This window comes from Petaurus breviceps, unplaced genomic scaffold (assembly GCF_028583685.1).
Source record: "Petaurus breviceps papuanus isolate PSGF00001 unplaced genomic scaffold, PetGlider_PUasm1.0 181, whole genome shotgun sequence".
Taxonomy (NCBI): domain Eukaryota; kingdom Metazoa; phylum Chordata; class Mammalia; order Diprotodontia; family Petauridae; genus Petaurus; species Petaurus breviceps.
In genome coordinates, this window is record NW_027185784.1 from 23,892,428 (window position 1) to 23,906,192 (window position 13,765).

The 13,765-nt window shown below is 40.9% G+C and overlaps 1 protein-coding gene across 1 annotated transcript in view; it reads left to right on the plus strand.

Moving 5' to 3' along the window:
- Positions 1-13,765, plus strand: part of TBXAS1 (thromboxane A synthase 1) — a 245,327-nt gene that overhangs the window by 61,286 nt on the left and 170,276 nt on the right. Inside the window, exons 2-3 of the mRNA XM_069087345.1 lie at positions 588-681; positions 3,540-3,592. Coding sequence (XP_068943446.1) covers positions 588-681; positions 3,540-3,592 — 147 coding nt within the window. The remainder of the gene's footprint in view (positions 1-587; positions 682-3,539; positions 3,593-13,765) is intronic.

A 13,765-nucleotide genomic window follows, 5' to 3' on the forward strand; every position in this document is an offset into this window, starting at 1 on the left:
AAGAAAGAAAGAAAGAAAGAAAAAGAAAGAAAGAAAGAGAGAGAAAGGAAAGAAGGAAGGAAGGAAAGAGAGTGAAGGAAGGAAGGAAATCACATCAATGAATCCTTAAAAAATAAACAGAAGAGAGCAGAAGGAAGTTCAGATGGAGATACAGATAAGTGGAAAAGTGTTGGAACTACTACAGTAGATTTGAATTATATTAAAAATGTACATAATTGGCAAAAAACCAAACTGTACATAAAAGTTCACCGTTTCATATATAAACCCTCTTAGTTTTTTTCTGTGTTTATTGAAATGCTCATGTTTATTTGCATTTACCAAGTTCACAATAAAAAGGAAATTTTTAAAAATCATGTCCCTTACATCTCTAAATTCAATTCCACAAACATTTATGATGCTGTGAATAATATCCTTAATAATTAGGCAGCGTCATAATACAATAGCCCCTCTGTCTTTAGCCCCCAAGACTCTTCAGAGATGTTGCTCTCTGCAAAACCAACACTTTTCCCCTTTACCCTGAGATACAATGGTCTAGATGCAAATACTGATTTCTTGCCTTCACTGTTTGTTTGATTTTCATTGCTCAGGTATTCCACTTCTGCATTTTCCAGCCTTGAGAAGGTGGGCATTAGACATCCCAAGCCCCTCCCTTTCATTGGCAACATGACCTTCTTCCGACAGGTAAGGGAGATTGCCTTCCATACTTTTGTCTGTTTAGTACTTGGCTGGGGGAGGGCGCCATAATGGATTTGGCTCAGTGTGGCATTTATACATGCCACCCTTGTATCAGAGCCTCTAATGGAACTCTCTAGAGCTTTCACATATGCTCCTTGAAGCAAGGGTGAAGAAACAATTGCCAAAAAATAAAAACAAATCAGAGAAAGCAAAATGGTTCTTGCATACCAATGAATGAAGAGATGAATAATGCAAACATCTGGTGGTTCTATTCCCTACACTCAAATTAGAGAGAAATGTTTTTTTTGGGGGGGGGGATATTGCAGCACTTTGTTGATAAGACTAAGTAAACTCTGGCTTCTCCTCTTGGCCACATTGTCCATCCCTTCTCCTTCCCCTCCCCCATGTCTGCAGATCTTTCCCCAAATTCTTTAAAAGTGTGGTATTCTAGGTACCTATTTTTACTTGCATGGAGGTTTTCTCTCATATACGGCATACCTTCTGTGAGAGGCAGCATGTGATTGTTTACAGAACATTGGCCTAGAGTCAGGCCTTAGAAAGAGCCCTAGATTTAGAATCAGAAGCCTGGGGGTTGTCACTCCCTAGTGATCTTTGGCAGGTATTTTTCTCATTTGTGAATTGAGGGCTAAAATAAATAGTAAAATAAATAAATAAAAATCCACCTTCAGGTTGATAAGGCATTTTTAAATTTACATTTTCTCACTTAATAATAGTTTGGTTGGAATAATAATATCTGCACTGTTATGTGGGATCATAGGTCAGGTATGAGGCCTTTGGGTTTGGTGGTTAAGAGGTCCTTTGTGGTCTGATAAAATGGGAAAGAAGGGGAAAGAAAAGTGCAAAAGGAGGCAGAAGGAAGCTGAAGTTCCAATGCTATTGCTATTCCAATCAACCAATAAACAATTATTAATCTCCTGTGATATGCCAAGCATTGTGCTAAGTGCTGGGGGTAGAAAAATAGACAAGTGAAGTTATTATCAAATGAGATAAGTATTCAGTCTCTGTCAGCCTTAAGGTGTTTTATAAAGAGCAGCTATTGGGGCGGCCAGGTGGCTCAGCAAGTAAGAGCACTGGCTCCAGTGTCGGGATGACCTGGATCAAATCCAGGCTCAGATACTCAGCATCACACCCAGAAATAACTGGCCGTGTAACCTTGAGCAAGTTACTTAACCCCGATTGCTTAAAAATAAAATAAAATAAAATAAAATAAAGAGCAGCTATCATCTCCATTTCAAAAATGAGGAAACTGAGGATCTGACAGTCCAAGGTCACTAGTCGGCATGAGAGATGGTAGCTAAATCCAGCACCAAGACCTGATTGAGTCCAGGGCTGTTTCCACTATCTCATAAGGGTTTTCCTAAACCCTTGACCAACACTGTCAAATGACAAAAAAGCCCTGATCCACATAGTGTTAGACTTCAATTCCTCCTCAAATTAACTTCCTTTACACTTATTTATGGGGCAGCAAGCTGGCACAATGGATAGAACGCTGGCCCTGAAGTCAAGAAGACCTGAGTTCAAATTTGGCCTCAGACACTTCCTAGCTGTATGACCCTGGGCAAGTCTCTTAAACCCTGTTTGCCTCAGTTTCCTCATCTGTAAAATGAGCTGGAGAAGGAAATGGCAAGTCTTCCAATACCAAGACCCAACTGAGTCCAAGGCTGCTCCCACTTACCTCATAAGGGTTTTCCTAAACCTTAAACAAAACCCCCATTGGGGTCATGAAGAGTCTGACAGGATCAACTGACTAAACAACAAATGCTTATTTATTTGTTTTATCTTTCTCCTGTCTTCCTTCCAGCTACTACTCTTACCCCCCTCCTCCCTCAAAGTGGAATGTGAGGTTCTAGAGGGCAGGGACTATGTCATTATATTCTCAGGGTTAGCAAATTGTTTACATATAGTAGGTGCTTAATAAATATTTATTAAACTGAACTAATTTTAATTACTCTGACTGTTTTCTTGCATTTTTTCACTCATGTAAGGTGCCATCCCTTTTTTTTTCTTCAAAAAGTCTTTTGGGGGGCAGCTAGGTGGCACAGTGAATAGAGCAACAGCCTTAGAGGCAGAAGGACCTGAGTTCAAATCCAGCCTCAGACTCTTAACACTTCATAGCTGTGTGACCTTGGGCAAGTCACTTAACCCCAATTGCCCAGCCTTCCCCCCTCCAAAAAAAAAAAGTCTTTTGGAACACTGTGTTTAAACAGGTTGCTAAAAGAGGAAGTTCAGTATCTGGAACTCTGGACAGTCTGTGTGTCTCTGCAACACTTTATATGGAATGTTTCTTCACAAGATGAGTTTATCCTCTTTTCCTGACACAGTGTTGGGACATCTAGTTAGAGAATTATTCCCTTCCAGCAACAGACTGTTCACACAGGGAAAGGGTACTACCTTAAACTAAGCAAAGTAACACTATAAATAAGATTTTGGGAAAGTTAGATGAAGGATTATACTGCTTTTAAGCAAGTTTTTTTAGCAGGGTAGGTAAAGAACATACTCAATACATGTAATAGAACATAAGCTCCTTGAGGGCTGGGACTAGCATTTAGTAGGTGCTTAATAAATCTTTGTTGCTTGCTTGATTGATTCAAATTCTTATCTTATTCCTCAAAGTCAATGAAACAGGAACCCTACTCAGCAACACTATTAAGTTCTCTTTACTCACATGAAAACAGTAGAATTTCACTTCTTCAAAATAAACTTCATTATTTCAGGTTGGCTTTCTTCTTCACCCCTTCCCCCCCCCAGTCTCCTTCTCCCTCCCCCTGACTTTGAATTATTGCTATTTTACTCTTTTGTTATTGTAATTATAATGACATCTTTTGGGGGCTTTGTGTTTGTAGGGTTTTTGGGAAAGTCATATGGAGCTGATAAAGACATATGGACCACTGTGTGGGTAAGACAGAAACATCATCCTTTTACTATTTCATCTTGTGTAGTTAATAGCCCAGAAATAGGAAATGAATTCCAAGAATCAGTACTTGGGATTTTTAAATATCTGCAGAATATTCACAAAGTGTCTGCGCTGTAAAAGTCCCTCAGAGAGGAAATGGACCATCGAAATCACCATCATTGCCCCCTCTCCTCTTGAGAAAGGCTAGAAAGGGTCAGACCCATATTTTATCTCTTATATCTCAAGGTGTAACAAAGAACAGGTGCTATTATTAACCCCATTTTATGGTGGGAAAATTGAGGCTAACAGGATCCAAGTGACTTATAGCTAACTGTGGGAACCAAAGACCAGTATAACAAAAATACCATTAATGGTAGAGTCAACTGAAAAAGAAAAAGAAATGCATTAGAAATGGCTTCAGGAAACAACAGCCTAAGATATGGAAGATGGGTCAAGGCAAGAAGAGAATTAACTTCCAGGAGGTCTGAGTCTGGAGATCTGGAGGGAATCTATGAGAGGAAGCAGGCCAGAAACCTAAAGGAAGATACATGGGAGGCCAGCTACAGAAGCTGGGCTTGGAGAGGAGGGCAGATAAACACACTCTAAGTTCATAGACAGTAGATATAGGAAGATATAGCCTGTGAAAATGAGTATGTCAAGATATCCATTAATTGATCTGAAATGTGAAGAAATGCCTGAGGCATTTAACAAATATTTTCTTGAATTGAATCAAACTGTCTATCCTGGCTTCCCCAAAGAGAAGATGCATAATTCCTTGTTTAAAAACACTGAGGAGGCCTTATGGAATTCCAGGTGTGGAAGTGTTTGGAAATCTGACAGGCTAAAAAATATTTGGCATCCTGGTAGTTTTTTCTTGCTCGCACTAAGTTTCTAAGTGCATTTTCCAGTTTTCTTTTTCACTTCTTTTTTTCTTACTTTCTCCTCTTCTTTCCTGTCCAGTTAGATCTCATGTGGCCTCCTGGTCACCAAATTAGGAGACCTCTTCTCAATCTTCATTCTCCTTGACCTGTGCACCAGCTGACATGTGACCATTCTAATTCTTCCTAAAACATACTGTCCTTACGTATTTATCAAAGTAGATGCAACTTCTACCTGGAAACACATTTTACTTATCTAAATGTTCATAGCAAGTTGGCACCCATGACAGCACACTTTCCAGTTTCATATTATTTCTTCTTCTCTAACATTTCCTCTATCTGCTTCATCCTCCCATACACACTCTAAATGTTAGAATTCCTTAAGATTATAAGCCCCTAGCCCCCTTCTACTTGGATAGCTTCAACTGGTGGTTAATCACCAAATCAATATCTCTAGCCCAGATCCTTGTTTGAAACTCACTGCCTGTTGCATAACTATTTCTGCCTGGATGGTACATTGGTACTTCAAACTCAACATGGTGAAAAACAAACTTATCATCTCCCCCAAACCAATTCATCTTTTTCATTTTCCTGTTCCTGTTAATGATACCATCATTCTTTTGGTCACCCATGGTCAATCCTAACATTGGATTCTGAGATGATTCCTGTGTGATCACCTTCCCCTTTTCTATTATACCCTATACTCAGTTATCACCAAATCCTTAAGAATTCTCGAATCCAAAGCTCTCTACTGTCCACAGAGCCACCACCCAAGTTCAAACATTTATTATGTTGTATATGGACTATTGCAGTGACCATCTAACTAGTCTCTTTGCCTCAATCTAGGATTTGCCCTACAACAGGACAGTTGACTTCAGTGACTTTGGAGCCTAGCTCAGGAAAGATCTCTTGTTCTGTTTTCTGATTCAAGCTGATTTGGATTTTGTCTTTGGCTACCCTTGATGACAATATTTGAACTTCACTTCTATTCTTCCTATTAGTGTCTTTATTGTCTTGCCACCTCCACACCAGAGTCCTTGTGTTGAAGACAAAGGGAATTCCAATCAGCGATGGTCCATTTCTGGTCATTAAAAAAAATGATGGCCCCTTACTGCCTATAGGACAAAATCTGAACTTCTTAGTCTGGTGTTCAAGGCCCATCACAATCTGACTTGACCATTTCTAGTCTTGACACTACTCCTAATTCAAACCCTATACTCCAGCCAACATAGACTACTTAGTATTCCTTGTTCACGCCTTGCACTGTTCTACATCCGTGACATTTCTCAGGCCATGTCCCTTTTCTAGCATGAGCTCTGCATTCCCCTGATTCTCATCTTCCAAAACTCAGCTCAAATATCACCTCTTCCATGGGGCCCTCCCAAATTACCCCCCCATCCAAAAGTGGTCTTGCCTATTTCCAAATACTTTATATTGCTCACATGGTACTTTTCATATTTGGTATTAGAGTTATTTGTCAGTCGATAAACATTTATTAAGTATTAATCATGTTTCAGATCCTGTGCTAAGCACTAGGGTACATGATTTTACCTCCTTCCTAGACTGAAAGCCCTATGAGGACAGGCAGGGATAATGGCCTTATATATTTTTCATATGCGATCATAGGAAATATAGAGCTGGAAAGAACCTTAGAGGCAAGTGTCAGAAGTAAGATTTGAACTCAGGTCTTCCTGACTTCAGCACTCTAACTATTCCAATTTGCTTCCTCTTTCCCACATGACATTCACACATGAGGGGCTCCATAAATTCTTGTTTAATCAAAATTTAAATCATCTTCATGTCTCGAAGACCACCCAAGAGGGATAATATAAGCAAAAACTTTCTGCCTCATCATGCCACGCACGGTAGTTTGGGCATGTATCGATGTTGAAGGGATCCAGCAGGCCATCTGTGTGTTGAAAATCATTGTTTTTTAAAAAGGGGTTGGCACAGAACTATTTGTCTTGTTTGTGGTGGGATAAGACTGACTGTAAAAAATATTTGGTTACAAAGATAGGTTAAAATGCGCATCCGATTGAACCCCAAATGGCTTAATTGGCAGCTGTGAATAGACAGTTTTAATTTTGTTTTGGTTTTTTCCCCTTCTTTCCTCTCTCTTGATGTTATTCCAGTCCTTTTCTTTTTCATTGAGTTCCTGTTTCCCCAGAATAAACAGTGGTTCCAATCCCTGCCCTGAGAGGGGTTATTCAAGAAAATGGTTTTACTTTGGAGACCCTTCCATGCCCAACCTGGGGCAGTTAGGTGGCTTTGTGGATAGAGTGCCGGGCTTGGAGTCAGGAAGACCCATTTATATGAGTTCAAATTTGGCCTCAGATACTAACTGTGTGACCCCGGGCAAGTCACTTTTGTTTTCCTCAGTTTCCTCATCTTTAAAATGAGCTGGAGAAAGAAATGGCAAACCACTCCTGTATCTTTACCAAGAAAACCCCAAATGGGATCATGAAGAGTCAGACATGACTGAAAAACATCTTATACCACTATTTTCCCTGAAGCACAGTACTAACTGTGAATTTGGCTGTGTGTCTTCCTGGGAAAGAGAAAAGTTCTCCCAGAGCCTGGCTTCTGGGAACCACTTCCCTCAAGTGGCTTATGCGTAGATTCTCAGAACAGCACAGAGCCCTTTCGATTTCTTATTTTTTTAATGTCACTTGAATAATCCGAATGGCACCTCAGTAACTGATGTTGTGTGTGAAAGTGTTGGTTTCCTTGACAACAAGATGTCAAGTCAACTTTTCAGTTTTAATTAAGTCAATACAAGTTTTATCCCTTTCATGGAGAAAAAAACCCAAACAAACCAAAGAACCAAAACGACCCAAACTCAATTCACTTTAAACCATCTAGAACAATTTCAGGTGACGTTCTACAGATTCAAATGACAATGTCACCTCTACCCACCCTTACTCACATGCCCAGTCCCTCCTCCTCTTCTTCCAAAAGTCAGGCATAGAATTTACAGAATCTTCTGATGACCAGTCAAGAGCCAGAAAGGACCACAGAGGCCATCTAGTCCAAACTACCCCCCCCCTTTTTTTTTACAGATGTGGAAACTGAGGCTTGGGAAGGCTAAATAACTTGTCTAAGATCACACAATAAAAAACGAAGTCAGAATTCGAACTCAAGTCCTCTGTTTCCAGAATCAGTGCTTCTTACAAAGAGAAGTCCCAGGGCCAACATAGATTTGTAAATGTTGGTTCCTTTTCTTTGTCCTGTGGTCCAAACTACTCTTAGATTTGGTAGCTGTGCCCTATTTTTATGAAAGTCAACAGGATTATACCAGTGTTCAATTTGAGGAAGAGACTTTATTAGGAATAAGGTAACACTTTTTCCCAGCAAAAAAAAAATTTCCCCTTCCTTTGCTTTGCACTCCTTCCCAGACTACATTTTATACAGATTTCCTTTTATTCTAAAATAAAAATCTATTCGGCATCTTAGGCCACATTTATTCCAGAGACCTTCAGATTCTGGACTATCAACTAACTTTGGTTTTGTGGCTATTGTTCAGGCATGTCCAACTCTTTGTGACCCCATTTGGGATTTTCTTGGCAAAGATACTGAAGTCATTTGCTATTTCCTTCTGCAGTTCATTTTACAGAGGAGGAAACTGAGGCAAACCATGTTAAGTGACTTGTCCAGGGTCACACAGCTGAGGTTGGATTTGAATTCAGGTCTTCCTGATTCCAGGTCCAGAGCTCTATCCATTACAACCCCTAGCTGCCCCTAACTTTGCTTATCTTAGCTGAAATAAATTGTTTGGAGCCTGACCGTTACAACAGTGATAGCTGCCTAATTGGTGCTATGCAAGCCTAACCTATGTCTGATGATATGATGCCCCATTAAATACCATGTTCTACATAGAGCATCATCTTAATGTCAGAACAGGGATGGACCTTAAAGATGAATCACACAGCCCTCCCCCTTCATTTTCACACTCTCTGTGGTCACTCAGTGAGCTGAGTGGCCTAGTCAGGACTTAAATTCAGGCTCCTGACATTCAATCATAGTGTAGTACACTATGATAATGTTATGATAGCTAACATTTAGGTAGCACCTACTATGCACCAAGCACTGTGCTAAAGCTCTGTACAATTATTCTCTCATCTGATCTTCACAACAACCCTGGGAGGTTTTCAATTTTTATCCCTATTTTACAGATGAGGAAACTGAAGCAAAAATATGTTAAGTGACTTGCCCAGGGTCACACAGCTAGCAAGTGTCTAAGGCTGGATTTGAATTCGGGTCTTCCTGACTCCAAGCGCAGTGCTCTATCCATTATGGCACCTAACACTGAGGCACAAAACATCCCAAACAGAGATCACATTCTCACCTCCACGCACCTCAGTGCCTAGGGACCATAGACTCAAATTTGAAGCGCTTGCTGTAAAACATCCATCTCCCCAAAACAAGACTGGAGGTTCTTTCTGGCTCTGGGAGTCCTTTTCTTTCTTCACAGTGTCCCCACTAAATTCACTTCTGGGTGAGGTGTAGCTGGCACACAAGTGACGCCCCTGCCTGCATCACACAGCATCTTGGCTGCTGGGCTGGGTCAAGCCTGTCTGCACCAGCCTTGCTACTCCCTAGACTTGACTAATGCCGCTACTAGCAAAATCTGTTACCGGCAGCAGTTGCCAGACCTCTGATAGTTCTTTGGACTTTGTGGAAAGCACAAGATCCATAGTCTGGTCTATTCATTCTTTTATAATCGTACATCTAAGACCAAGAAAGAAGAAACACAATGGGAGTAGAAGAAAGAGGTGTCACACTTTCATGGAGACATGGCCCCCAAGTGGGGGGCTTTGTCACCTAGCTGGTCATAGCAGTTCTTGCCTTGCTTTGTATGCTCACTTATTTCTAGCTCAGTGACCAATTAAGAACCTTTTTGTCACCAAGAAATAAGCTGCCAAGATGCATGATCGGAGGCTATCATTACAAGCATATGGGGAGCCCTCCAGAAGCAGGCTCACCAAGCCTCTAGATAGATTGGCAGGCAGAGCTCGTGGTGAGGCCTCTAAGGACATGGCCCTCCCTCCTTGCCCCATCCCTCCATTACAGGAATCCAAAGTCATTTCAAGAGAGAAAACATTCTCCCAATTGACTGAACAAGGAAAGACCTCATGTGGGAAATGGTACCTGAGCTGTGCTTTGAAGGAAAATCAGAATGTTACAAGATGGAGGGAAAGGAGTCCTCTCCAAACTTCCTGGTTCTATGATGCTGAATTCATTGGAATTTAATACCCATTGCTATCGTAGCAGCCCCAATTATGCTTCGTGGCCCATGAAAAGAATAATTTCCTGTTTCCCAAGGGAAATGGTAAAGACATTGCTGAAAGGGTGACCTTTTGGTAAAGTTTTACTTAGGTACCTCAATTTAAAATTCATATCCCTGGCTGCCATGCTGTCAACAGGGGTTGATTACAACCAACATCAAAACCACTACCACCACCACCACCACCAATAATAACCAACCCTTTGCTAAATTCCTAATATGAAGTATTTTGTTAAGTTTAGTTCAGACACACAAATACAATCTTTGTCTTCTACAAAATCTAATTTGAGGCAACATAAGTATGTTTTTTAATCCATGTCTGAATTCTAGACTCCCCTGGCACTAACTAGGACTTTTCCCACTTCAATGATCAAGTCACAAATAGACATTTTAAAAGCCATTCATGCCAAGTCCCACAAAAGTGGATTTGATGGAAGCCTCTTTAATCCAGGCTGCCTATGGCCCAAGGACCATTGCAGCTGCTTCAAGAGGAGGCAGAATTGGTTCAGCTCCATTGAAACAATGTCCTGTATCATTCCCTATGACCTGAACCAAAGGCACACGAATACCCTGACCTTGATTTTCAACTCTGAACGACTCTTCCTGATTCTGACTTTGGCCCTCACTTCCCATGCCCCAATGCTATTTCCTGGTCTGTTCTTAGACTTCCTGACCAATAGTCATCAGTGTTCCACAGATAACATGACTTGTTTCCTTTTTACTTGTCATGTCCCTTCCCAGCACTGTCTCCTACAGCTTGTTGTCCTTACTCCTGTAACATCATGGTGCCTGTGGTGGACTAGGCCTCTCTCGAGGGCAGGGGAGGGAACTCAACTGACATAATCAATTAGATATGCAGCTCTGGCTGAATCTGGAACATAGCTTCATCATTGCTCACCTCCCCGTTTTTGGTGTGATGTGTGTGTTCCAAAATAACACAATAAGTATGAACTACACTGACAAGCCAAAGAACACACACACACACACACACACACGCACCATTAGCGCTGCTGGTCCCCTTCACCAGCAGATTGGTAAACCAATAAATGAAGAGACAAGTGAGATATACCCAAGAGTCCCAGATCCCCACAAGTGCCCTGCCTTATAGCTCCCACAAATATTACCCCCATACATTCTGCTTACTACCATGTATCCGCTGATTTGAGAGGATGCCAGTTTTACTTCCAGCAGTTGGGACCAGACCAGTGATTCCATCCACATAGAGTGGCCAATTCACTTTGGAGTAGAGGAGTATGTAGAGGGTCATTTAGGGAACTTTGGAGGCCAGTTCAGGTCTCTAGAATTGTAAACTTTGAATCACCCCATATCATGGTTTTGCTCCAAAAAGGGGTGTGACCAAACAAAGGGAGGGTAAGAAAGATGAGTCAGAAGCAGAGGAGGTCAAAGGTTTCATGCTGATTAGTAGGGGGATTAGCCCATGAGTGGCTGTTGTACACTTCCAGCCTGGGAGACCCAGACTGCCAAAAAATACCATCGACAACAATGATAAAAAAGACGACTCCACTGTCCAAAAAGTAATAATAATAATTTAACAAAGGCTTTGTGATGTTTCTTCCCATTTCTCTACCCAGACTCTGACTTAATGAAAGAAAGGTACTTTCTCAAGAGTCACTCATCAGCCAGTGACAGAAATCATTGGAATTTAGATCTCTTACATTTCCCCCTCCCTTTAGCTTAGGAACCGAAGCCCTACCTTGATATCAAGAATAGAAGACTGTTTTAAATGAGACAATCAGGATATGATTGTGACAGTATATGTGTACTGATGCATGGATGAGCACACACACACACATACACACACACACCATACATACACACCTCTATGCTAAAATAAATAGTCTGTGTAGCATGTGGACGCTAACATTTAGGGACAGCCAAATTATGATCTGAATGCAGCCCGATCCCCTACCTCCCCCACTAGCTGCCATCTAACTAATAATTTAGTAACCTGACATTTTTGCATCAGCAACTTTGCCTTATAAGCTGTTCTTCATGTTTATGATTCTTGCTGTGAAAAAAAAAATTACTTCCCTAACATCTGTTCTGAATTTGTTTTTTCTTTAATTTTATTTATCTACTCACTGTTGAATTCAATTTGAGCCAAGAACAATAACTTGAATTGGAATCTTCAGTGTCATTCAGGTTTTTATATGCTCCAATAAATCTCTTAATTACTCTTTTTATTGTTATGAGACACACATATACATACATATATACACACATATATATATTCATACACACACGAACTGGTTTATAGCATACCTCTACCTGTCTCCCTGGGGTGGGCAGTGGAAGGGTAGAAAGAAAATTGGTTTTATTAACAAAATAAATTAAAAGCCAGATACATTTAATGGCATTTGGGGGGCTGTCTTCACTGATTTTTCCCATAAACCCTACAGTTTTCCTCTTGCTAGCCAAGTCCTCTGTCTAATCAAGGTACTGCTTTGTAGACAGTCTCACTGTATGAGCAGGATGTTTTTATACCTCTTGGACTGATCCTTACAAAGGACCTTAGAGGTCATTGGTCCGATCGCTTCACTTTGCCCTTGAGGAGATTTTAGGCCTAGAGGAATTAAGTAACTCCCTCAAGGTCACACAGGTAATAAATGACAGAGCTAGGATCTGAACCCAGAGCCTCTGACCCTAAATCCAAGTGTACCAAAGACAATATTCCTGACCCTAATTTCCTCAATGGAACATATCCTAGAATTTTCTTTCTAGATAAGGAAAACATAAATATAATCATACTTAGGGGCTCCTTAGATGACAAATGCATAAAATCATGAGATTTTTAGAACTAGAAGGCAAATATCATTGAGAGAGGCAACCTGGGACAGGAAAATGAATGCTGGGCCTGGAGTAAGAGGACCCGGATTTGAACCTCTGTTAGCAGCTTATGAATTCTGTGACCTTGAATAAGTCACATAAGCTTTCCAGGGCTTAGTTCATGCATCTCTCACAAGAAAGGTTGAGGCTAGCTAACTAGCCAAACAAAGAAAGGTGAGAGGCCCAAAAAGTCAAATTAGGCTCATAGGAAATTTAGAAATCATCTGATCCAATTCTCTCATTTTAAAGATGGGGAAACTGACATACAGAGAAATGTGACTTGCTAGTTAGTGGAAGAACCAGACTTTGGAACCCAGGTCCTCTGGCCTCCAGTTCAATACTCCTTCTACCACAACACCTTATATGGAGCAAACCTGGAAAACTCAAGTGGAAATTCTACCTGAGAAACCCTGTTTGGTACAGCCAGCCCTAGGGGTCTCCCACACGTAGAGGTGGGAGCCATAGGAAGACCCTATGGGAAATTAAAAGTGATATTTGAGGCGGATCTGGATTTTAAAATGGATTTTTAGAGATTTGATTACGTTTCAGAGGAAATTTCCCAGTTTGCCATTCCCTCTGGATCATACAGAAAACTATTTTAGACCATCCCCTCGCATGGGTTGTCATGGACTTGCTTCTGCTACTCACTAGCTGAGTTTAGATTCAGATCTAAATCCCACTACCCATAATGTCCTCCTTGGACAGTCTGTAAGGTAAACAAACAAAGATGAGAAGCCTAAAAGGTCAAATTAGTCTCACAGATCTGGAAGAGAACTTACGAAGTCATTTAGTCTAGCCCTTTCAATATACAAATAAATAACTGAAGTCCAGAGAGTTTGGGAGGCTTATCAAAGGTCACATAGCCATGATTCAAACCAGGTCCCCTAATTCCAAATCCAGTGCTATTCGTACTACACTGCGATTATTTTCTCTGTCACTCAGTTTCCTCATCTGTAAAATGAGGGAGTTGGTCTAAAGAATACCTAAGGTCCTTACCAGATCTAAATTTAAGACCCTGTAGGATCCATGGAGAGAAGAGAATGGGAACATTTCACTTTATCTACTATTTGGAGGAGAGACAGACAGAGAGAGATACAGAGAGAAAGAGAGAGAGAGAGAAAGAGAGAGAGAGAGAGAGAGAGAGAGAGAGAGAGAGAGAGAGAGAGA